General features: G+C 42.0%; 1 protein-coding gene across 9 annotated transcripts in view; it reads right to left on the bottom strand.

The window, feature by feature from the left end:
* ABLIM1 (actin binding LIM protein 1) overlaps positions 1–26,515 on the bottom strand; it is a 334,526-nt gene that overhangs the window by 148,918 nt on the left and 159,093 nt on the right. For all 9 annotated transcript variants that reach the window (XM_030806674.1, XM_030806700.1, XM_030806691.1 and 6 more), the window contains exon 2: positions 17,512–17,646. In XM_030806674.1, the coding sequence (XP_030662534.1) occupies positions 17,512–17,646 (135 nt within the window). The remainder of the gene's footprint in view (positions 1–17,511; positions 17,647–26,515) is intronic.

Here is a 26,515-nt window from a genome sequence, read left to right as displayed (position 1 = left end):
ACAATAATGTGAGGGGGCAGCTTCCCACCAGAAATATCTTTTGCTAATGCATTGTTCTGAAAGCAAATACTAAGCCTCAAAAAACATATTTTAAGAGTGCTTCGGCTGGGCACGGTGGCTCACGCCTGTAATCCCAGCACTTTGGGAGGCCAAGGCGGGTGGATCACAAGGTCAGGAGATTGAGACCACCCTGGCTAACATGGTGAAACCCCGTCTCTACTAAAAATACAAAAAAATTAGCTGGGTGTGGTGGCAGGCGCCTGTAGTCCCAGCTACTCGGGAGGCTGAGGCAGGAGAATGGCATGAACCTGGGAGACAGAGAGCTTGCAGTGAGCTGAGATTGCGCCACTGCACTCTAGCCTGGGTGACAGAGTGAGACTCCGTCTCAAAAAAAAAAAAAAAAGAGTGTTTCACGTTAACTTCTAAATATACATCAAAATCAATTATCATTTCTTGGAAACATGATAGTTACAAGCTCAACCAGACAATAAAACGGGCCCCACAGCAAGGCATTCAAGAGTTTGTATTTAATTCAGAGTTTGAATTTACAATATTAAGTAAAGAGCATTGATTGGAAAGAAATCATTTTGAAACCTCTATTAATAAAATCTTTGACTGCACAGTAAGCTTGTTGTTTAACTTGTTGTAGAACTTCATGTGAAAACAATATTAATTATAAACAGCTGAAGAAACAATGATATCATCCAGAAATAAATATTCTCACTCAATGTTTTTTTGCTTTCTAAGATTTGGCCCATAACAGAAAAATAAGTCTTCTACCATAGCACAGATTACTTTAATATCAGGCATTAAGGCTGAAAATAGGCACAAGAAAGAAATGAATGGCTGGCTATGCTTAATAGGAATGACTTTGCTAACCTCAGGGAATTACATTTCAAACTAGGCCACGCGTTTGAATTTTGGACTCAAAGGTAAGTTTTATTAAGGTCTACATTCTCTACTATCCCTTTCCCTTTTTTAGTCTCCAGATACACGACCATACATACATGGATGACAAGATACATAAAAGGTCATGTATCTTTGCCTTTTATAAATTCCAGGCACAAGAGACAGCCCCAGCCATAGCTATATGTGTGTCTATAAACTGACCTTATAAAAAAATAAAGGCACAAATGTCATTTTTTACCAGCAACTACAGGAAGCCATTAGCATGGGGTCTATTATCCCTCCTAATGGGCTCTTTTTCTCTAGTTGCTCCCCTGCCCGATCTCCCCTGCTTACCTCTTCCAAATTAATATGGTAAAGACGATGCTTTCATCAACAGGTTTTCCTGCTCCACTTTGCCAAATGCTTTGATCTTGCATGTAAGCCCTCCACATCTTCCAAACATTCATCCGACTCTTCTCAAACACCAGCACTTTACTCCGGTCAATCTCAGCACCCCACTGACATTCTTTTCACCATTATGGTGATGCCAACTTCACCCAGGCTCCCAGCCCCTCTCAGGTTCGCCCTTATGGCAAAGCTGACAGCCTCCTCCTGTCCTCCAGGGCTCTGCATCCTTGAGACACAGAACAATGATTGACATCTGGCTTTTAATATGATCTCTTGTGATACTCCATCCACTGTCACTGTGATTGTCTCCTCATCTCGACTGCAAGCTTACTGAAGGCAAAGACCACTTCTTATGCTTTATGTCTTCCACAATACTTACAGAGATGGACAATTATTTTTCTTAACCCCCTATTTCATACTACTTTAAATCAGGCTGGTGTCTGGACCCTGTGTTCAGAGCCAAGTTCCTCTGGCATAGCATCAGGTAAAGGGCATTCTGCATGACTTTAAGCCAGTAATTCCATATTTGCCCTTGAAACTACCTAATTGGCATCAAAATAGTGGTGCCAAGGTAGAAACTTCACTTATCTTCCAACTTCTCTAGTCACTTAAGGCTCTTCTCAACTCTTTTAGCAACTGAAATTGACCACAACTCAATAACCTAAGAGACAATTTCCATTCACATGTGCTGTGTATAGCGTTGGGCTATGCTCTACTTTGTGTTTAGCTATACTAAGAAGGTCCTGATTACAGAGAACAAGACTGTGGCTAGTCAAGTGCACCATAGTTTAAGGTAAATGAGAAGAAACTAGAATGGGATCACAGGGTAGCAACAGGAATAATTAAAGGGCTGGGAAGGAGCACTTTAAAAAAGTAGATAGGATTAGACCAAAGGAAAAGAAGTCAAGGTAATGATGGTCTTTAAGTGTATCATGGGTTTTTTTAAGGAAATCAATGATCAGCTCTTTTCCATCTGAGGACAAAATGGGAAAGCATTTGTTTTACATGTACTAAGAGATGTAGGTTACATAAATTCTAACCTTGAAGGCAACTGCAAATGAGAGCAGGCTCCTGAGGAGAGCTATTCTATTTGGTTCGGAAATATTTATGATAGAATAAATGGTACACCTATCCAGGACAGCCAGCACACTCATCCTTCTGGATATGGACAATATGATCATGCTATTTTCCTGACCTAAATATCTAGGTGAAATCCCAGGGATTACACTGCAATGAAAGGAAGTCCAAACTCATCATTTTAACTACTTTCCAAAACTCCATTTCAGAAATGATATATAGTTAGTTCTTATACCTTAGGAATTAGATAATACAATTTTACCTAAAAAAATGAAACACAGAAAACCCTTAATTTGTATCTTCAACTGCCTACCCCCATCTTCATCCACTTTACTGCACAAATATCCATGCACTTTATAAGTTCACATGTCCTACATGGAATGATCCTGACCTGGTAAACATCTTAGCCTAAAATGGCAAAAATTGAAAGTACTATTGGAGATGGGATGTTTTTCCCAAGCCTTTCATAGAACACAATCTTTTAAAAAGGCTAATTCTTGAAAAATTTACTCCAACTCATTGTTGTAGTCTGAATTTTATAATAGCTTTAGATTAACACTGTAACAATACTTTTGATGTTTATGGGCTGTCTTGATGGATTGAAAATTACAGATAGAGGAGCAAGGGATTAAAGAAGCATCAAAAGGTATCATTTCCCACACCCTCTAACACATAGTTAAGACTCACACTGCTAAGTGGTAACAGACTCTATCAAAATATCATTCTATTCTACATAAGAATTTCTGCCGATGCTACCCTGAAAGAAGAGCTTACATGATCTGATTTTTAAAAAATTTTCCACAGACGCCCAGTGTTCAGAATTCTCTTTAAAATAATATGGCTATAATAACAGATAAAACTACTTCAATTTTTGAAAGGGAATAAAGTTATTTTAATTAATGTTTAAAATACCATCTTTTCAATGACAATAGGAGCATCACAGTTCCATTTATTTCTAGTAGAAAGTTTGCTTGCTCAAATTAAGGTAACTGTCAACTCTAGCTACACCTGTGTCCTCACCACCCACTGCCTTGAACAAGGCAGCCCCCACACCTGACTACGCCTACCATGCTCCCCTCTTTAGTCCTGGGAAGGCTATTCAGTTTTCTGGAGGTTTATGTTCAAATCTTGTTGCCTCCTTGGCAACATCCCCAGACCAATGAGACTGAGCTCTAAGTGGTCTCTGAATCACTGGCACCTGGCGTCTGAACTGCTCACCGCACCTGTCCTGCTACCAGCTACGCTTCTGCTAGTAAGCACCTTGCTCTCCAGCTCACAGGTTCTTCAGGGATAGGTACCATGTCATATATACCTTTCAACTCATCATATTTATATGACCATTTGAATGTCTGATTAATATCCCTATGAAGGCAGAGATCACGTCTGTATGTAATTTGATTATGTATAACTTATTTTTGAGTGCCTGAGCACTCAGAATTTATGCTATGCCCCTAGCTTAACCAGGGTTTTCATCATTGATGTTCATTTGGTTTCAATTTTCAGCTTTGAACTTCTGGGTGCAGAAAAATTGTACGATAGGGAGTTTCTCACTCTTGCTCCTTTGCTCCTCCTCAGAATCACAGGGCACACCTGGGTACCAGGACGTTTCCCATCTCCCCATTGCCAGTCAGGTAAGGGTAGAGCATGAGTTCTTCTGTCTATTCTTTAGTTGAGTGTCTCCTACCTACATTCTACATTTAATGAGGCTGTTTTGAAAAAAAGCCCAATTCCAGGGAATGTCCTAGGCCACAAAGGCCATGATCAGAGAACCTTTATCTAGATGGAACTGAACAGGTAGCTGAAATACTCTTCTTCTTCTTTTTTTTTTTTTTTTTTTTTTGAGACAGAGTCTTGCTCTGTCTCCCAGGCTGGAGTGCAATGGTGCGATCTCAGCTCACTGCAACTTCCGCCTCCAGAGTTCAAGCAATTCTCCTGCCTCAGCCTCCCGAGTAGCTGGGAATACAGGCGTGCACCACCACACCTGGCTAATTTGTTTGTATTTTTAGTAGAGATGGGGTTTCATCACGTTGGCCAGGCTGGTCTCGAACTGACGTCAAGTGATCTGCTCGCCTCGGCCTTTCAAAGTATCAGGATTACAGGCATGAGCCACCGCATCTGGCCTGAAATACTCTTTCTTTTGTCCTTTTCGTGGACCTATATATTTTCTCCCTCCATCACCCCACTACCAATTCAAGCTAGAAACTTCCTGTCCTATGTCCAACAAAGCAGTGGTTCTCAAACTTGGTATATTTAATTTATGCACTGCATAATGATATTTCAGTCAACAACAGATTGTATGTATATACAATTGTGGTCTCATAAGATTATAATGGAGCTGAAAAATTCCTATCACCTAGTGACGTCTTGGCCTAGGATAATGTGTACATTTACGTCTTAGTTTAACAAAAAAAGTTTTAAAAGTTTTAAAAACACAAATTTTAAAGACAGAGAAAAGCTTATAGAACAAGGATATTAAAAAAAATTTTTTGTATAGCTGTACAATGTGTATGTTTTTGTCTGTGATTTTTTTTTTTTTTTTAAGAGACAGGGTCTTTGCTGGGCACAGTAGCTCATGCCTGTAATCCCAGCACTGTGGGAGGCTGAGGCAGGTAGATCACCTGAGGTCAGGAGTTTGAGACTGGCCTGGCCAGCATGGTGAAACCCGTCTCTCCTAAAAATACAAAAATTAGCTAGGCATGGTGGTGCACACCTGTAATCCCAGCTACTTGGGAGGCTGAGGTATGAGAATTACTTGAAGCTGGGAGGCAGAGATTGCAGCGAGCCAAGATCACACCACTGCACTCTAGCCTGGGCAATAGAGTGAGACTCTGTCTCAAAAACAGAGAGAGAGAGAGGGACTTGGTACGTTGCCCAGGCTGGAGTGCAGTGGCTCATCACAGGTGCGATCATAGTCCATTACAGCCTTGAACTACTGGGCTCACTTGATCCTCCTGCCTCAGCCTCCTGAGTAGGTGGGACAACAAATGTGTGCCACCATGCGTAGCTCCTTCTTTTTTCTTTTCTTTAGTTTGTTTTAAGCTAAATGTTTTACAAAAGAGTCAAAAAGTTTTTAAAAATAAAGTTTATAAAGTAAAAATTACAGGGAGCTAAGGTTAATTTATTGGTAAAGAAAAACATTATTTATAAATGTAGCGTAGTCTATGTGTACAGTGTTGATGAAGTCTACAGTAGTGTACAGTAATGTCCTAGGCCTTCACAGTCACTCCCCACTCACTCACTGACTCACACAGAGCAACTTTAGCCCTGTAAGCTCCATTCATGGTAAGTGCCCTATACTGGTGTACCATTTTTAGTTTTTATACCGTATTTTTACTATACCTGATCTATATTTAGATATGTTTAGATACACAAATACTTACCATTGGGTTACAATTGCCTGCAAAATTCAGTCCAGTAACATGCTATACAGCTTCATAGCCTAGCAGTAATAGGCTATACCATATGGCCTAGCTATGCAGTAGGCTATACAGCTAGGTTTGTGGAGGTACACTCTATGATGTTCACACACAATGGAATGACCTAATGATGTGTCTCTTAGAACATACCCCCATTGTTGAGTGACATAAGATGTACTTACTTAAGAAGGTGGTTGAAAATGCTAGACCCCAACCACGGAGATGCTGAGTGTGAGAGTGGAGGTGAGAGGTCAGGAATGTGAATCATTAATCAGCATCTGGGTCACTCTGGGTTAGGTTCTTCTTGGTCCACACTTTATGAACTCTGTACTAAAGAGTTTTAGAAGTTTAACCTCTCTCCATTTAGCTTTTAAATTGTATATACAGTATTTCCTGATACATGATATCTATGAGGTTCTCCATTCTTCTCACTAAAGGTTCTGCTACTTGTGATGTAAATAAGGAGAAACCCAGGGTTTTAGTTAGTTTTAGTTCTGCAGGCATAGCAGAAAGGCTGTCACTGGTTCTGAAGTACATTGTAAATACTCTCTCCTGGAAGGAAAGTGAGATCCACCCCATGACCTGCCCAGGCTTTTCATGGCAGATAGTGGGACAATGGGGACCTACAGGGAAAGGATGAAGAAGACACCTTGAAGGTACCCCCAAATGACACATCCATCACAGAGAAAGGCTACTCCAAGCCCTTCTGCATGGGTTTAATATGGACAAAAAAATTTTAAGGTGCTTATTTCATTTGGTCTTGGTTGATCTTATCAAGGAACCCTCTTATTGTCCTCTACCTCCCACTTGGTCTAGAATACTGCTCTAGACATCATCAAAATCCCTTCTCAGATTAAATGGAAGAAAATCATGGCCAAAATAGAGTCAACTCTTACATCACACTTTTCAAATTACAATACAAATTTCACTCATTCAATCTAATTAGTGACAGACTAATCTCACCATAATAGTTCAACTGTTTGACTATATTTAGGTAAGTGCAGATTTTCTACTTCTCAATAGATGTCATGGCTATAATATGGTAAAGTTGACTCTGAAGACCACATTGAAAATGACCTCATCACTTCAGATGCAAATTCAAGCATGCCATCAGGATGGGCGTTTCTTGGAATTTCCCAATTTCACTCAGATACCACCCTCACTATTATTTGCCATAGTTTTTATCTACCTATTCTATTTCCTTAATTAAAAAAAATCAGTTTACCTTTATTAAATATGACTATTTAAAAAGGCAAATATATACCACTGTCGTAAGTCAATAGCCAGTTATCATGTCCTCTATATATAATCTGTAAAAATATATATTAAATGGTATAATTAAATTTGAGCTTTGATACCATTGTCTGATAAAATCCCTGGGCCTGAAAGCTATTCTATCTTTGTTATAAAGATATTCTGCTTCATGAAATTAGAAGGATAAAAAAAGGATTAAAGAGAGAATACTTTCTCACTGTGTGAAAAATGCTGTGTCCGGGAACCACACACAAAAAAAATTCTTCCTTCTCATATTTAACAAAAATATTAACTGAAACCAAGTCTTAGTGACCTGGATTTAATAATTTATTAATTTGTAAATAATTTAATAATTTGTAAATAACTATCTATAAATAGTACAGATGGCATCTCTTATCTGAAATGCCTGAGACCAGAAGTATTTCAAACTTTGGATTTTTTTCAGATTTTGGAATATCTGCATTATATACTTTCTGGTTGAGCATCCTTAATTCAAATATCTGACATCCAAAACGCTCCCATGAGCACTTCCTTTGGGTGTCCTGTTAGCTCTCAAAAAGTTTTAGAGTTTTGGAGCATTTCAAATTTGAAGTTTTGGGATCGAGGATATTCAACCCATATATCATTCAATGATAAACATCTCAATCATTCAAGTCAATAAATATTATTGAGTGCCTACTATAAGTTAGACTATTTTCCTAAGAATTGCTAGTACAAACTCCCTGCCCCACTGGTACCTACATTCTTGTCAGAGGACACAGGCAATAAACAAATAAACCATACATAACTTATATAATATATAAATACATATATATGTGCATGCATATGCACAGATATATACGCATATACATATCAGATGGTGTCAAGGATGGCCTTATTGATAAGTGACATTTGAGAAGAGACCCAAAGGAGGTATGGGAGGGCACCAGGCACACATATTCAAGTGAAGAGCTTGTCAAGGCAAAGAAATAGTAAGTGCAAAGGTCCTAAGGCTATTTGGTACTTGGTTTGTTTAAGAATGTTCAGGAAGGACAGCAGAATTCAGCAGAGTGAACCAGGAAGAAAATGGAGGGAGACGAGCTCAAAGAGTAACAGTGGAGAGGGGATTTGAAGGTCAAATTGAGGTCTGTGGATTTCATTCCAAAAGATGAGAAGTTCTTGGGAAAGGTAACAGGATCTGACCTTTTTTTAAGGATCATCTTAGCTGTTGCATTGAAAATAAACTGAGGGAGAAGTGGGGTGGGACTGCGGGTAAAGGCAGATGCAGAGAGACCCACTAAAATTCTTAATCCAGGCAAGAGGTAATGGTGGCTTGGACCAGGGTGGTTATCTTTGGGATAAAGATAAATGGTCAGATTTTGTACACACTATGAAGATGGGGCCATCAGGTCTTGTTGATAGATTATTTGTGGCACATGAGATAAAAAGAGAAGTTAAGAATGACTCCAAGGCTCTTAACCTGAGCAAGTGGAAGGAAAGTCTTGATATCTGCTGAAATTAGAAGGCTGGAGAAGAAGGTTGGGGGTGGGTATGGGGCTAATCAGGAGAGTTTGATTTGAGATGTCTACTGGAAATGCTGAGAAGGCTGTTGAAGATACTAGTCTGGATTGCAGAGGAGAAGTACAGACTTGGGAATTGTCAGGGAACAGATGGTGTTTAAACCATGAGACTGGATGAGGTCACTAGAAAGTAGACAGGGAGAAGAGGTCTGAGCATGGGGCACTCAATGGTTCAAGGCCAGGAGATAAGAAGAACCAGCAATATAAGTGGTGAAATGCTTATTTTAAAAATGATTGATGAAAATTTCAAATTTCTTCCTTCTATAGTACAAACTCTCTCATAACCGTGGTTGTACTAATCGTTTTCTTAGATAATTTGTTCTTCCTTGACAAAGCTGGGTGAACTTCAGCATGCCTTTCCTCAAGAAATAAGCATTCATAGACAGGACCTTAGAGTTGTCAAGAACTGTAAAGAATCTGAGATTTTACCCCACTTGCAAGCTAACAAGCTCACCTGCTCCAGTATAATGGATACTGGCAGAAGACATGAAACTCCTGGATCAGAAACAAAAGACTCACAGCACAGAGGGCAGCATGAGTTTTGTATTTGTTACTGGTTTCTCCATGCTCCCCAAATCCCTTGGGGCAACATTAGTAGGCTAGCTGGATGCTGCACTCTCAGTGGGTTTGTATAAGAGCTGCGGAACCCTGAGCTTAGGAAGCCCCACTCTTGTATAATGAGTTGCAAGAAAACCTGCCCAATACTTCCTCCAGAGGCAGACATTATCTTTATTGTACTAGACAGCAAACAAATCTGCCCTTGATTCTGGAGGGAAAAACTATTTCTATCTTCCAGGGCTGTTTGTTGTGCAAGTGTCCTTGAAAAGATAATTCAAAACAAAAAGTTATCAGCACCTCAGCTCACAAGAGACTCATGGATAATTATCTCCCAACGAGAGTCCAAATCAGTAAGCAGTGTATTTTGGAAAGATTACAAGACCTTACCCTGTTCCAGTTTGGAATTCAAAACCTAAATGTTTTAAAAACTAAATTATATTTATTTGACAAGGTAACACTTCAACATGGCAACAAATTCAAAAAATAAAATGCTCAGGATCATCCTTTACTAAACAAAGACAGTATGAAAGTGGGTTCCCACTTGCAATAAGAAGGGAGCACATTTATATCACACTTATGTTTCTCTCATTTTGGTTAACCTGCCTTTTAATCAGTTTGTGAATGACTAAGATTCTCTAGATAGGTAATAAAATGCTGAGCTCTGCTTTTGGAGAATGCAAGAAACTACTTCTATTTTTCTGGTGTTTTATCAGTTTTCTAGTTTTGCCCCAAAATAACCCATATCCAGTCTGCCCCTGTGAGCCCAGATGAGAAAGCTAAGGGTCTAAACCAGAGTGAAACTAAGCAGCAGCAACAGTTTAACCAAGAACTGCCTGAGCATATGTTTCCTTACCTATGGTATCTGCCAGGCAGGCTTGTAGCTCAGTCATCTGTGATAGATATCTTTACTTGCACTCTTTCTTTTCAGAAGATAATGTTACTGTCTAGTAGCCATTTGAAGACACACATTATAGTAAAGCAATTGATAAATCTTTGTAACTAGCTATGCCATTAAAAACATTTACTAGGCTGGGTGCCGTGGCCCATACCTGTAATCCCAGCCCTTTGGGAGGCAGAGCCAGGTGGATCACCTGAGGTCAGGAGTTTCAGAACAGTCTGGCCAACATGGTGAAACCCCATCTCTACTAAAAATACAAAAATTAGCTGGGCATGGTGGTGAGTGCCTGTAATCCCAGCTATTAGGAAGGCTGAGGCAGGGGGATCGTTTGAACCTGGGAGGTGGAGGTTGCAGTGAGCCAAGATTGTGCCACTGCACTCCAGCCTGGGCAACAGAGTGAGACTCTGTCTCAAAACAAAACAAAACAAAACAAATTTATGAATAACCAAGTTCTAAATAAACATATGGTTATTGTTCATTCATTCATTCATTCACCTTATGAGTACCTGCCATGTCAGGCATTGTTCTAGGCACTGGGTTTATAGTGAACAAAACAGACAAAAATCTCTGCCCTCAAAGAGCTTACTCTCTAGTAGGCGGTGAAGATAAATTAATACAATGTATTAAATGATGCAAAAGAAAAAAGATAAGGCAGGGACATGTGATATAGGGAGTAGTTGATTTTATATATGGGACAGCCCAGGAAAGGATCACTGAAAACAGACAATTTGGCTGAACAATCTTCTTGATTCTCTGGGCAGTCTCCTTGGTCCTTGGTCTTTTCTAAATGGTCTAGAACTTTCTGGCAAAAAAAAAAAAAAAAAGATCTTGGTCCTTACCCTGAAAAATGCTCATGATAAATGACAATAGTTATAATGAATTATAGATCAAAATAATGAACAAAATACATAACATGTATACTTAAAATGAACTATAATTCACATTTAAAGAGACACTTAGAAATGCCAGACAGTGCTAATTTGTCCTTTGTTAGAAGCAATTCCCCCAGAGAAGAATCTGCACAAATACCAACACATTCAAATCCAAATAGAGATGAATGCTTCCCTTTTGTTTTCAGGTTTCTTATTCTCTAATACAGCATAAAATACAACCATGATACAGACAAAGTAAAACATTAAAAACCTATCACTGGAACGATATGACAGAATGAACAGATCACATTAAAACAACTCCTTTAAGTTAGTGGGATGAAGGCTGTAATGGACAAGGATGCAAAACAAAGCGACTGAATACTGAAGATAGAATAGCTCCACTCAGAACCCTGCAGCCATGTTCTACTCCCACTGGGTTATTATAAGAAATACCATAAGCTTTTGGGATCTGCTTTTCATTTAATTACAGAATCCATCCATCAATTAAACCGCTTTCTTCATCTCATTACCACCCGGGTACATTTTCTGAGGTGACAAGTGGGAATTAGGTTCTCCTTCCTTCAGATGCTGGCATCTTCCAGTATTCAGTTCCTGCCTTTTGCTCTTTCCCAGGGAAATTTCACACACAATTATATAGCTTCAGCCATTATCCACATGCCAAAGGCTTCCGAATTCTTCTTCCCGACATAGACCACTATCTCAGAGCCCTACTGGACTCCGGATGTACCATGTTACTCAACCTCAATATACCCCAAACTGAACTCATCTTTCTCCAGCACTGCCCTGCAAGGTGCTTCTGTATTTTCTTAGTTGGTGGCAACTCCATCTATCTACCCAGGCAGCTCAGCTGGACACATGAATCCCTCTTCACTCCTCCCATTCAGTCAGTCATCAAATTCTATCAACCCTAACTTTGTCTCTTAAATCTTCTATTTTCTATTGCACCTGCTACAACCTTACACTATTCCCACCTGTGGCTCTCCCCATCTCCATTCTAACTCCCCTGTGGCCCTCCCGGCCTGCATGCTATGCACCTCTCCATCACAGGACTTATTACTTGGTCTCATAACTGTTGCTTACTTATATGTCTCTAATACCCCAGGAGTTCGTTGACAACCTGGTATGCTGTCTCTATTATTAGCACTTAGCACAATGTCCTGCATGGAGTATGTGTTCAATTAACATTTAGTAAATGGGCCTGGCGTGGTGACACATGCCTGTATTCCCATCTACTCAGGATCACTTGAGCTCAGGAGTTTGAGACCAGCCTGGGCAACACAGCGAGACCCCCCATCACAAAATACAACATGTAGTAAATGGATGAGTAACTCATGGACCATCAGATCCCACAATGTCAGGCATTTTAGAAAGTGAGACGAGTTCACCAACACAATTGCTGCTCACCAATCCCTACCTTGTCACAGCTAAACCTGTGAAGTCATGGGGTCTGAAACTGATCTAAGTTTGTGCTATCAACTCTAACTCCTCCATCGCAACCCTTTCCCACCTTCATATTTGTTTAGCTCTTGTGTAAAATGTTCAGTGTCCCCTTTCTCCTTTTTTTCAAAACCTATTTTTAGCAAAAAGAGTTCATCCTTGCTTTTCATTCCCAAACGCATTTACATCTTTGGCCTTCTTTCTAGGGGAAATCAACCTCTGCCCCCACTCAAGAAATAGAAGGCTTTGTCAACAAGGTATACATGTGAAGGAGAGGCAGGTGGGAGGGAGGGAAGGGAATTCCAGGGAGAAAGCTTGGCTGGACTCGAGGTCACAGTCAGAACTGGAATGTGCCTCCTGTGCTCTCAGCCAGGTCTTGACCAAAATCCCGGGCTTGTTTTGGCACATGCTCCCCACCCAAAATCCTCTGTCCCAGGACATCAGCTCAGTACCTGAACATCGCCACTCTAGGTGAAACAGGAAGAAAACGAAACTGTTGTTTTAGGACTTGGCTGCAATTGGGTCACTTGGGCTAGGAGGAAGACAGCATTCCTCAGGTAAAAGACTGCTATTGCTGCTGGGACTTATAAAAAGTAAAGACACTAAGGAAATTCAGAGTGCTGATCTGATCAGGATGGACAGAGAAGGGTCTTTGTAGAGAGAGCAAGTCCTGTCAAGATGGTGCAGAATGAGGTTTGGAATAAGTCTGAAAAATGGCCCTGGCTTGTACTTTCTGATCAATTTTCCCATAAACCTAAAACTGCTCTAGAATGAAGGAAAGAAATGAAAGAAGGAAAGAATGAAAGAAAAGAAAAGAAGGGACGGGAAGGGAAGGGAAGGGAAAGGAAGGAAGGAAAAGGAAAGAAATAGAATGAGAAGGGAAGAAAAGGAAAGGAAAGAAAGAAAGAAAAGAAAAACAAAAAGAAAATAAATGAAAAGAAAAGAAAAGGCTCTAGCTAATGAGAAATGTCTGGTGTCGGAGATGGCCTGAGAATACGAGGGCAGTTGGTGCCTATTCTGTGCTGTGACCTCCCACCATTAGCCCAGACCTTCAGTAAGTCTGCTGAAAACAGCTGCCTTGGTGTAGTGGTACTATGTAAGAGGAGAGAGAAGAAAAATGTGTGGGATGAAGCGATGAAAAAGGCACAGCACTCACAGGAGGAGACCAACACTTTGACACTGGCAAGAATTTGGAGTGAGGGAACCACAGGAATGCACGCCTCAAGGAATCTTTAGAACTGTGCTGTCCAACACAGTAGCCACTAACCACATGTGACTACTGACCATTTGAAATGTGTCTAGTCCAGGCCAGGCGCGGTGGCTCACCCCCGTAATCCCAGCACTTTGGGAGGCCAAGGTGGGTGGATCACCTGAGGTCAGGAGTTCAAGACCAGCCTGGTCAACATGGTAAAACCCCGTGTCTACAAATAATACAAAAAAAATTAGCTGGGTGTGGTGACACAACCCTGTAACTCCAGCTACTCGGGAGGCTGAGATAGGAGAATCCCTTGAACCTGGAAGGCAGAGGTTGCAGTGAGCCAAGATCACTCCCCCACACTCCAGTCCGGGCGACAAGAGTGAAACTCCATCTCAAAAAAAAAAAAGGGAAACGTGCGGCCGGGTGCAGTGGTTCATGCCTGTATCCCCGTGCTTTGGGAGGCCAAGGCAGGCGGATCACAAGGTTAAGAGATAGAGACCATCCTGGCCAACATGGTGAAAACTCGTCTCTACTAAAAAAAAATACAAAAATTAGCTGGGTGTGGAGGCGCACACCTATAGTCCCAGCTACTCAGGAGGCTGAAGCAGGAGAATCCCTTGAACCCGGAAGGCGGAGGTTGCAGTGAGCTGAGATCACGCCATTGCACTTCAGCCTGGCAACAGAGTGAGACTCTGTATCAAACAAAACAAAACAAAACAAAAACAAAACCAAACAAAAAAAGAAATGTGTCTAGTCTAAATTGAGATGTGTTAAAGTAGTATAAAAAAAAGAATGTCAAGTATCTCAATACTTTTTATATTACTTGTTGATAATATTTTGGATAGGGTTAAATAAAATATTTTAATGAAAATTAACTACACCTTTCCCTTTTAACCTTTTCAATATGGCTATTAGAATATTTAGAATTATACAAGTAGCTTGCATTTTTTTAAAATTTATTTTTTAAGTTTTGGAGTGCATGTGTAGGATGTGCAGGTTTGTCACACAGGTAAACGTGTGCCAGCTTGCATGATATTTCTACCTGAAGCACTTCACCCTGGCAAGGCTCCCCACAGTTATAGCAGTGATGACAGTGCTGTTCTAGAATCTTGGGAAAAGTCACGGACTCCCTATGGTATAAGGCATGGGGAACCTAAATCACTTTCTTCAGATATTAAAGAAAAGGGTGATTCCAGAATGCTGGGACACAAGATAGTAGCCATTGCCAGATTAAGTGTGAGAAAATCTAAATTTATGAGGATAGATGACTCATTTATTTTAGTAACATTTTGTTAAATTGAAAAATAATTCCTACAGATAGCAAGTATTCTTAAAATGGAATTTAAATAAAAACTCGACTTTTCAAGAACACATTTATAGCATGAAACAAGATATATTATACAACTTTCCAAGATGAGGAATTTATATTTGGTCCATAGAATTAAACTAAAAGAGAAAAAAAGCAAGGAGCTTTCACCCCACAGGGGATAAATGAATGTCTATTCAAATACCTTGATGTGTTGAACAGTGAGTGCCCAGATCTGAGTCTACTACTTCATACTTTCAAAGTAGAAATATAAAATATAGAGAGAGCCTGGAGCAGTGGCTCACGCCTGTAATCCCAGCACTTTGGGAGGCTGAGGTAGGAGAATCCCTTGAGATTAGGAGTCTGAGACCAGCCTGGCCAACATGATGAAACCCCATCTCTGCTAAAACACACACACACACACACACACACACACACACACACACACACACAAATTAGCTGGGCATGGTGGCAGGTGCCTGTAATCCCAGCTACTTGGGAGGCCAAGCCAGGAGAATTGCTTGAACCTAGGAGGTGGAGGTTGCAGTGAGCTGAGATCGCACCACTGCACTCCAGCCTGGCAATAGAGCAAGACTCCATCTCAAATAAACAAACAAATAATAAAATAGAATAAATAAAATAAAAAATATATGCGGCTACAGTCATTTATGGATTGTATTTATTTCATACCAAATCTATCCTTTGAGCCATGTCTCAATAAATTTATGAGGAAAAATAAAAATACAATGCTGACTCCAAGTTAGCTAAACTGGATATAACTAGAAAACATTTTTTCTCTGACATACCCCTGAGAAGCTCTAATTGCGTTCTATATTAATATACACTTATCTGGTATATGGAATCTGCAAACTTCAGACCTGGGATGATACAAGTTTCATATGGTCTAGTCTCTTTATTTTACAGATAAGGACACTGAGCCACAGAGAGACAAGTAATTTGTCCACAATCAGACAGCTGCTTAATGGCAAGGCAGGACTCAAGCCACCCAGCGTGACAGCCCAGCACCCTGGGTGTGACCTTGATATTTCCTCATGGCCATCTTGGGTTGGGTGAAAACTGGGCTTTATCATACTTACTCACAGGGGTTTTCAGGAGGATTAAATAATCCCTGTCTGAGATGTGGACACAGCATTTGTAATGCATGTCATGCGTTGAGCATTGAGCTCATTTGTGGGAGTCAAGCTCATGCCCTCCACTCCTTCCACCTTCTTACCCTAGCTACACATGCTAGTGTTCTTTCGCCTGAAAACTTTACTCTCAGTGTAAGGAACAGCTGTGGACTCCAGGAAAGCACTCCCTCCTCCTTTATTCATGTATTTCGTGGTCACTAGGACGACTGGAACCTACCCGAGAGCCCCCGTGGCCGTGGATAGATGGCTTAGGATGACAATGCTAAGTCTTTGTGACGTATGACACTCAAAATGAAACCCAGTTTCCAGAAATGAAGGTGCTTACCACAGGCAGGGCATAGGAATGAGGGTGCTTACCCCGTGCAGGGCACAGAGTAAATCTACAGAGTGCACTCCGAGTCTCACCTCCCTTCCTTCTCTGACATCCTTGAACCCCATCTTGAGCTACCCAGACATGCCCTCAGCCCAAGTAACCTATTTATCAAACAAACACACAAAACCATTCTTCTTCCTGTTTTTCCCCAGTTGGCCATGCCCTGGCTCTGAAATAACAGGTCGGTATATTTCGTACAAAGATGCCAATCTTTGTAAACTCCAAAAGGTAGGCTTGTTAATGGAAATCAACACCAAACTGGTAGCTTCTTGGATGGGAGGTCTTCTTCTGCTTAGAAGTCTTCCAAGTGTTCCTGCTTAATTCTCACATCTCAACATACACACACACACACACACACACACACACACACACACACACAAGCCAGTGACTTGGCACCCAATCTTGCAAGTTTTCCAGGCCTCCTATAACTAATGGATATTAGGACAAGCTACTTTGTAGCAGGAGTTCCTCATTTCAGAGAAAAAGAAAAATAAGACAAAAACCACAGAACTTTATTTTTACTGCTCTTTTTTTTTTTTTTTAAGATGGAGTCTCACTCTTGTTGCTCAGGCTGGAGTGCAATGGCACAATCTCGGCTCACTGCAACCTCCGCCTCCCAGGTTCAAGCGATTCTCCTGCCTCAGCCTTCAGAGTAGCTGGGATTACAGGCGCCCGCCACCGCACCCAGCTAGTTTTTTTATTTTTAGTAAAAACGGAGTTTCACTATGTTGGCCAGGCTGGTCTTGAACTCCTGACCTCAGGCGATTCACCCGCCTCAGCCTCCCAAAGTGCTTGGATGATAGGTGTGAGCCACCGCGCCTGGCCTTTTTACTGCTCGTTCTCAGTGTTAGTCCCTTCTTCCAGGAGAAGGGGCCTCAGTGAGCACCCAAAGGCCCATGAATCGCTGGTTTTAGCAGGACTCATTCTCACCCTAGAGTCTAACTGAATCTCAAACTGGCAGTAAATGATGTCAGGGCTTCTGAGGGCATTCGCTTATCATCCAATGACCCGATGTGGAGTTAAGGGGATGGGCTGGACCCAAGGCAAGCCCCGACCGTGGCATGCCACTGAGCCACGAAGCTGGAGGCACCATACCTTTGCAGGTGAAACACTTGATGTGGAAATGTTTGGTCTGGACCCGAAGCACTTCACCCTTGCAAGGCTCCCCACATTTATGGCAGTGAATGACAGGCTTCTCTGATGGGTGGTGTGGGTCCTGAGGGTGGGCCACTGAAAGAAAATCAACAAAAGATCCAGGTGAGTATAGAGCATTCCTGCAAAAGGGGTCATCACGGTATCTCTGTAATTTTGGTGTCAAATGAGGCACAGAGATTGATTCGACAGTGTGAATGGAGCAGTCCCTCCAAGCCATAATCCTGGAGACACAAAGACCCATAAGACAGTTGAGACAGTTGTGGCTTTGACAGTCCAGGGGGGAAAACACCAGCCGTGTTCCTCAATGGAGCCTGCTGTCTTCTCCCTTCCTCCCAAATTTCTCTAGGATGACATCATTGAACTATTGAATACACAATCTTGCTTAGTTCAATATTTTGTAATGTGGATTTGTTATATGTCTTTATCTTGATTTAGAAGGCACCTTCAGAAGGAGTTCACTGTGGACTGTAAGTCCTTGAAGATGGGGACCATTTCTTAAAGTTTATCCTTTTTGTCTCACCAGTTGTATTTCTCCCTCCTTCTCCCAGCTTCTTGGGATATAGCAGAATGTTCATGCACCAAAGGTGCTCAGTAAATGTTTCTTTACTTATTAATTAGTATGTGCTGGACAGTTTCTAACTGCTTTACCAGAGGGTCATTCCTGATCATAAATGGCAACTCATCTAACCTGTTGCGGGCCTATGATTAGCCTCCCATTATGTGCATAGTGTCTGATACACACACTGCAGGCAGAAAATTTTTAAAAAATAAACTAGGAACAACATAGATCTCTCTGAACCTCAGTTTCCTTGCCCATAAAACAAAGGGGATTGGCCCAGGGAATTTATAGGGTCTTTTCAGACCCCAACATCACATGATGGGGCTTACAAGGATACTAAGAGAATACTAAAAGAATACTCTTAGTTTCCAGTGTGGCCTTCAGAGACTAGAAGTTACTGTGACTGCCCAGCCCTGGGACTGGGATGTACAGCCTCCCCTTTACAAAGGCCCGGAGAGAAGGCAGTGAGGGGACTCTTGTGGCTTTGAGCTCACCAAGAGTCTTCATTTAACTTGCAGTTTCTCCAGCCAGAGAATGCAGATAGGCAGTGTTTGCTACCAAATTCCTTTTTTGATGTGGGGCCTCAGAAGGAGGAACATGATGATATACAAAAACATACTCCTTAAGGAATGACATGAGCGTTATATGGGACAAGAACATTGAACCTAAAATTAATCAACCAACACAGAGATGATTTTCTGTCCAAAGGTAAAACCAGGTTGAGCAGGGGGTAGATGTGGGCAGATATTGCTGAAACTCAGTTTAGAAAACACCTTACAACAAGGAGCTCGCTGTATACCACAATATAATAGTTCACTGTTTCTCTCAGACCTCAGCAGTGTTCTCATTTTGCCTGGCAAGAGTTTGAACAAGATAGTCCAAATAATCCATTACTAGCTAACTTCTGAGAAACAAGGTTCTTCTTGTGAGATTCTGACTAGGAGCAGGTGTAGTTTCAGGTTGAACACCTGATCTGTGTTCTCTGCAATGGACCCTGGGAATGGCCACAAAGATACCAAGGTTGCAATTCACCTGCAATTCCTTATCTACCTCCTGGGATCTCTCTTGAAAACCTGTATTTACAACATAACTCAATTATTATCGAAAGGAATTCAGGAGGGACATGCTCTCAAGATCTGTAAATAATGACTGACTTTTAAAGTGATGTGTATGAAGGCCAAAAAACCTATCCCTTGCACATAAAAAAAAAAAAAAAAAAAAAAAAAGGTTTTCCTTGGCCAGGCGCGGTGGCTCATGCCTGTAATCCCAGCACTTTAGGAGGCCGAGGTGGGCAGATCACCTGAGGTCGGGAGTTGGAGACCAGCCTGGCCAACATGGTGAAACCCCGTCTCTACTAAAAATACAAAATTAGCCGGGTGTGGTGACAGGCGCCTGTAATCCCAGCTACTCAGGAGGCTGAGGCAGGAGAATCGCTTGAACCCAGGAGACAGAGGTTGCAGTGAGCCGAGATCGCACCATTGCACTCCAGCCTAGGGGACAAGAGCGAGACTTTGTCTCAAAAAAAAAAAAAAAAAAGTTTTCCTTAAAAATATCTGCTTTAAGTCCTTGTGTTAAAGTTAATTCCTGCTTCTTAGAAGAAAGAAGACAAGTGATATTTATTGGCATCTACTAAATGCCACACATAGTGCAGGGTGTTTACATAAGCCACTTTATTCTATCCTCACCACCCCTCTCTCTCAGTGAAGTGAGTAATACTGCTCCCATTTGACAGCTGACAGATAAGGAAACAGAGCCGCAGAGCTGAACAACCTGCCCAAGAAGCAGAGGAAGCTGAAAGATCCACACCCAGGCCTTTCTGACTGCTAAGTTCATGCTCCTTCCATGCTGTTTGTATAAATCAGAAAATTGCTGTAAGTCAAAAATAATTATTATTTATAAGTATTATCATTATGCCTTTAATTTATATGGCAGGTTCAAGTGCCATTCTAAAAACAGCGGCTAGGGCTTGGCTTGTAAAGGGGACACATGTACCAGTAAGGTTTTTGATAACTGAGCATGGCACCCAGGTGGTAACACTCAAGGCACATCTATGGATCCCCCAGATCAGAACCTTCTGTACCATGTATTAAGAATGCAGGTTCTTCAGCCCCAGTGACTAGGAGTGGGAGTCAGGCATCTACCTTTTTAGTAAACTACTCAAGTGATTCTTACGCATACTCCAATTTAAGAGCTATTTCCCTTTAGAATTCAGACAATATGAATATGCCAGCTACAGAGAAGAGCTAGAATTTGAAAAGTAATTCAAAAGACCGTCCTCTTCAGCAACAATATGAGAACATAGTGAATCTCTTGACTACACAGGAGAATGCATTTTTGGATAAGAAAATGCACTGCAGTTTCTCTTGACACTTGAATTTCTTATTGCTAAGCAAGGCAGTCATGCTGAGTAATGATGAGGGAAGGAAAATATCACTTCACTTCTTGGCTTTTCTCTATGTCCAAATAAAGGAGGCACTGCCAATGCTGGCACCAGCTACCAAGGTCAGAACTGGGATCAGTGTCTGCATTTTGCAAGAATTTCCCTTTGGAAATATACATTACACCACAAAGTCCCCTGTGCCCAGAGATGACTTGCTTTGCCTTCACCCAGAGACTAGACTGTGTTTACTTGCCTTTCCTTCACACAACAGCCTAGGCAGACACATCTCAGAACAATCTATTTGTAAAGAAATGGGCTTTTCTTACTAGAGCAGGACAGAATCCAAAGACCAAAAGATTCAGTTCTTATTTCATCCCAACTCAAGTCAGTGTCAAGAAAGGAATATCTCTCCTTTTCCAAAACGAATAAAGAGGTTAACTTTATATAACTGTCTTTGACAGTCTTGTTATTACCAAATGTATGTTTGTTGACTCGATGCTACAATTTTGAAATATGCTGAGTCATTTCCAATACAGACGTGACATTGATTCTGCACCCCCCTTATCTGCCACCTGGCTCTGCTGCAAATTTTTACTTGACCGTTCCATCTTTCAAGGCCCAAGCGGTCCCTACTTATTTTACTGATAGGGAAACTGACGAGCAAAGAGTTTACATTCCTTGCCCAAAGTCATCAGGAGTTACCTGCAGAGGCATACTTAGCACTCAGGATCCCAGCACTTTCCACTGTACCGAGTAGTCAATGATTTACCCCAGAACTTGAGCAGACACAGTTCAAACCTTCCATGGCTCATCAATGTTGTTGCCTAAATAAGGATCGTACAACGAAAAACCAAAAGCATGGTTGCACACTCTCTGAACAATGAGGAAATACCTACACAGAGCCAAGAGTCTACCTGCCTGAAAAGGTAACGGGATTCCTCCACCGCAGAATACCCAGTTTGGAGGAATTCTCACTACTCAGCTAAAGCAGCCGATTGCATAGCTTACTGAGGGGTTTCACACTGTCTTTCAGAGTCAAGCAAAGTAGATCAGCCACGTCTCTGAACTCCAGTGCAGGACAGAAAGCAAAAATGCCATTTTTGATGTGTTACTTTTGGAATGTCTATTAACGATCTCAGGCAATGAGACTGGAGGAATGAGACCATTAAAGAAATCCCAGTAACCTTCAGTGCAGTCAAGCAGAGGCCATGACAGGTCATAAGAGGAAGTCCACAAAGCTAAGCAGAGTCCCTCTTTCCAAATCCAGGACTAGCCTCATCTTGCCCAAGCTACCTCTCTCTGGGGGACAGACTGTGGAACTAGACTGCCAGAAACAGAACATCTGGGAAAGCACATTTGAAATAAAAATCTCCTTAGCAGTAGCAGGTAAATATCAAAAACCTGTGTGACAGAATCCAATTTTTTTTTTTTTTTTTTTTTTTTTTTTTGAGACAGAGTCTTGCTCTGTCGCCAGGCTGGAGTGCAGTGGTGCGATGTCAGCTCACTGCAACCTCTGCCTCCTGGGTTCAAGCAATCCTTCTGCCTCAGCCTCCCTAGTAGCTGGGACTATAGCTGCACACCACGACGCCCAGCTAATTTTTGTATTTTTAATAGAGACGGAGTTTCCCCATGTTGGCCAGGATGGTCTCGATCCCTTGACCTTGTGATCCGCCCGCCTTGGCCTCCCAAAGTGCTGAGATTACAGGCATAAGCCACCGCGCCCGGCCCAGAGTACTCTTAGTTACAGCTTGCTCTGGGTCATCTGAAATACTCAGTATCTCGCAGGTAACATACACATTCTCCCTCTCAAGCCCCTTTCCTTCCCCACTGCACCATCACTCCCTAACCCATAAGCCTTTGGAACAACACGGTGCTTGATGGCTTCCAAAGCCCTTTCCTCTTCTCTATCTCATTTCACTCTCACAGGAGTTCTCAGGTAGGAAGAACAGGTACTGTCAACCCCTTCTTAGAAATAGACAAACTGAGGCTCAGAGGAACGAAGTGACTCACCCAAGGTGGCGCAGCCAAGAAATAAAGAGTTGGCGGTCACCTAGTGCAGTGACTTCTAATCCAGACCTCTTTATACCAGAATAATCCCCTAATCACCAGTGCTTGAACTTTGATTCTGCTCTCTCTTTCATTTCCCACCAAATTTTGTCCACCCTCACATCCCCTGTGCCTCATCCCTTTTCTCACCCCATGAACCCAGGCCCTCAACTCCTTTTTCTCAGATTGCTGAAAATTTCCTACGCCCTTGCCCCCTGCCCCCTGCCCCCTCTTTTTTTTTTTTTTTTGAGACTGAGTTTCGCTCTGTCACCAGGCTGGAATGCAGTGGCACGATCTTGGCTCACTGTGATCTCTGCCTCCCGTGTTCAAGCGATTCCCCTGCCTCAGCCTCCCAAGTAGCTGGGACTACAGGCATGCACCACCACGCTCAGCTAATTTTTGTAGTTTAGTAGAGATGGGGTTTCACCATGTTGGCCAGGATGGTCTCCATCTCCTGACCTCATGATCCACCCGGCTCTGCCTCCCAAAGTGTTGGGATTACAGGCATGAGCCACTACACCCGGCCCCTGGCGTTTTTCTCCAGATGCAACCAGCAAAGCGTATTCTACCCAAGGAGGTGCAGCCTAACTCCCCACTCCTCAAGTATGGGCTATACATAGTGATCTCCTCCCAAAGAGTACAATGTGGATAGGAAGAAAAAAATGACTAACTTTACAATAGAGAAATCTGACAGACAATACCCCAGCCATCTGAGCAAGGTAAACATCAACAGTGATAAGTCATGTTGATAGAATGTACCTTTGATGTGATGTGATGAAAATGGGCACTTTGCCTCTGTGGTCTTCCTCCCAAAAACAAAACAAAACAATACCCATAATCCCTATGAAATCATGAGAAAAATCCCAAATGGAGGGACATTCTACAAAACAAAAGCACCTGACAAGTACTCTTCAAAATTGTAAAGATCATAAAAAACAAAGAACGTCTGAGAAATGATCACAGCCAAGAGGAGCCTACGAAGATGTGATGACTAAACGTAACGTGGGATCCTGGATGGGATCCCAGAACAGAGAAAGAACATTAGGTAAAAACTACGGAAATCTGAATAGTGTGGACTTTAGTTCATAACAGTGTGCCAATACGGTCCAGTAATGATAACAACTGTGTTATACCAACGCAAAATGTTACTAACAGGGGAAACCAAGTGTTGAGTATATAGGAAATACCTGTATTATCTTCTCAATTTTTTTATTCATCTAAAATGGTTTTAAGAAAATAAAGCTTATAGGCCGGGCGCCTTGGCTCATGCCTGTAATCCCAGAACTCTGGGAGCCCAAGGTACGTGGATCATATGAGGTCAGGAGTTCAAGACCAGCCTGGCCAACATGGTAAAACCCCATCTCTACTAAAAATACAAAAATTAGCTGGGCATGGTGGTGTGTGCCTATAGTCCCAGCTATATGGGAGGCTGAGGCAGGAGAATTGTTTGAACCCAGGAGGTGGAGGTTGCAGTGAGGCGAGATCGCGCCACTGCACTCCAGCCTGGGAGACAAGAACAAAAGTCTGTCACTAAAAAAAATAAATAAATAAGACGGCTGGGGGCAGTGGCTCACGCCTGTAATCCCAGCACTTTGGGAGGCCAAGGCGGGCGGATCACCTGAGGTTGGGAGTTCGTGACCAGCCTCACCAACATAGAGAAACCCTGTCTCTACTAAAAATACAAAATTAGCTGGGTGTAGTGGTGCATGCCTATAATCCCAGCTACTCGGGAGGCTGAGGCGGAGAATCGCTTGAACCTGGGAGGTGGAGGTTGTGGTGAGCCGAGATCGTGCCATTGCACTCCAGCCTGGGCAACAAGCGCAAAACTCTGTCTCAAAAATAAATAAATAAATAAATAAACAAACAAACAAACAAATAAAATAAAGCTTATTTTAAAAAGAAAAACAGAGGCTGGGCACAGTGGCTCACACCTGTAATCCCAGCACTTTGGGCGGCCAAGGCGGGTGGAGCAACTGAAGTCAGGAGTTCCAGACAAACCTGGTCAACATGGCAAAACCCTGTCTCTACTAAAAATGCAAAAATTAGCTGGGTGTGGTGGCAGGTGCCTGTTATTCCAGCTACTCGGGAGGCTGAGACAGGAGAATCGCTTGAACACAGGAGGTGGAGGGTGCAGTGAGCTGAGATCGTGCCACTGCACTCTAGCCTGGGTGAGACTCTGCCTCAAAAAAAATTAAAAAAAAAAAAAGTTCCAAATAGCTCTCTCAGTCCCAAATCATCAAGCCTAAAGTTCTCTACCTAACTTCAGAGATCTTCAATAACATGGCTCATGTCAGCTTTTTAGGTGTTTAAGAAACAACTACCTCTGCTGAGTACTTATTATCCCTGTGCTAAGTGATGTGATCGCAGACAATCTGACTCTGGAGACCAAGCACTAAAATACTCTACTATTTATTTGTATTAATTTATAAATCTCCCTTGAGAGAGGCCTTCTGACCACTTTCTGGTCTAGCATCTTCATTCTCGCCAGTGCCTTCACTCCCAGTGCAACCTCACTTGCTGTGGTTTCTCTCCTCCTCATCTGTTCAAATCAAACTTGACTCATACGGCATAGCCCAGGTCCTAGTGCTTCTCTGAAGCTTTCATGCTGGCTTAGATTGAGAAAATATTTCCCTCTCCTCCATGTCCTCCAGCACTGAATATCTGTACCATCACCAATGGTTCTCTTGGTTTGTGTTTCTTTTGCTTTTATTTCACAATCCTGGCCCTACAAAACTGCAAGCTCAATGGTCAGTTCCTCCAAATGTCTGAAATAGTTCTGATAATGATTTCAAATATCAAATAGCCTGAGTTGTCATCTCTGTACTTCTCAGTTCAATGTTTGGATTAGGGAAAACAGGGTTACCCCTAATAACACTATAGGGACATCTCCCATGTGAAGGTCCAGGGTCCTGAACTTCTGACATTTGCAATAAATCACTCCAGAACACTACTATATTATTACAACAAGTAAAATGTACTGAATACTTAATGATGTTCCAGACACTATAACAATTAATTGCTACTCACAATCAAAATAACGGTGTCACGATTGCTGTATGGGGGACTGTTGCACAATTCCTGTTTTGCAGAGGAGGAAACCAAGGCTAAGATGAGTTAAAAACCTTGTCCAAGAAGATACAGCTAAGAAGAAACAGTCTTACTTTGGCCACATTTGGAAGCACTGTGTAAGGGATTTCCACAGGAAAAGATTATCTAGCATAGAAGGAAATCAAGCTAGTCTAATGTCCTCACTAGGCCCTGGATGCATGGCTCAGAATTGGGGAATGCCCAGCTGCGTCATCATTCCAAAAGCAACACCTGCTAGTCAATACGCAGATGAGGAACAATGCTTGAAGTACAAACAGAAATTCTTCCAGGCTGCAACCAGGTATGGGAGAAGAACATGTACAGAGTCAGGATGAGATAGCAAGGAAACATGACCCACCACTGGGAGGACCCTCTCGGCCACCTCCAGCCTGAGCTGAGGCCTGGATTGGAAATCTCTCTCTGGTTGAGACTAGTCTGGATTTGCAATCCTAAAATGCTCCTCTGTATGGTAAGGTTGACTTCTGCTTAAAGACAGGAGTCCTATTCTCATGGCAGTCTACGTTTGAGAGAGACTGCTTCATTACCTAGAATATTTTCTCTGCTTCTACCCTATTGGTTCCCACTGAATTGTAAACACATATCACAGAGATGTGCACTCTCCCACCTCCTACTCCCTTTCTTTGTGCTAGACCAGCACTAGTATCGAGCCCAGAAAACAAGAAACTCAACAGTTTAAATAAATATATAGAGTGCTTAATTTGCAGTTTACCTAAAGGCCCATTTCCTGCTGTGGCAAGTGGTGGTTACTTGAAGCTACATACACAGTTACCCTGTCATTAGTTGTCCAAACTGATCCTTCTCTTAAATTGGCTTCCACGACCTCATTTTCTTATACCATGTGAGTTCAGTAA

Source organism: Nomascus leucogenys, chromosome 3, assembly GCF_006542625.1.
Source record: "Nomascus leucogenys isolate Asia chromosome 3, Asia_NLE_v1, whole genome shotgun sequence".
NCBI lineage: Eukaryota > Metazoa > Chordata > Mammalia > Primates > Hylobatidae > Nomascus > Nomascus leucogenys.
The sequence above is the reverse complement of the archived record's forward strand: the minus strand, read 5'-3'. Positions and strand labels throughout refer to the sequence as shown.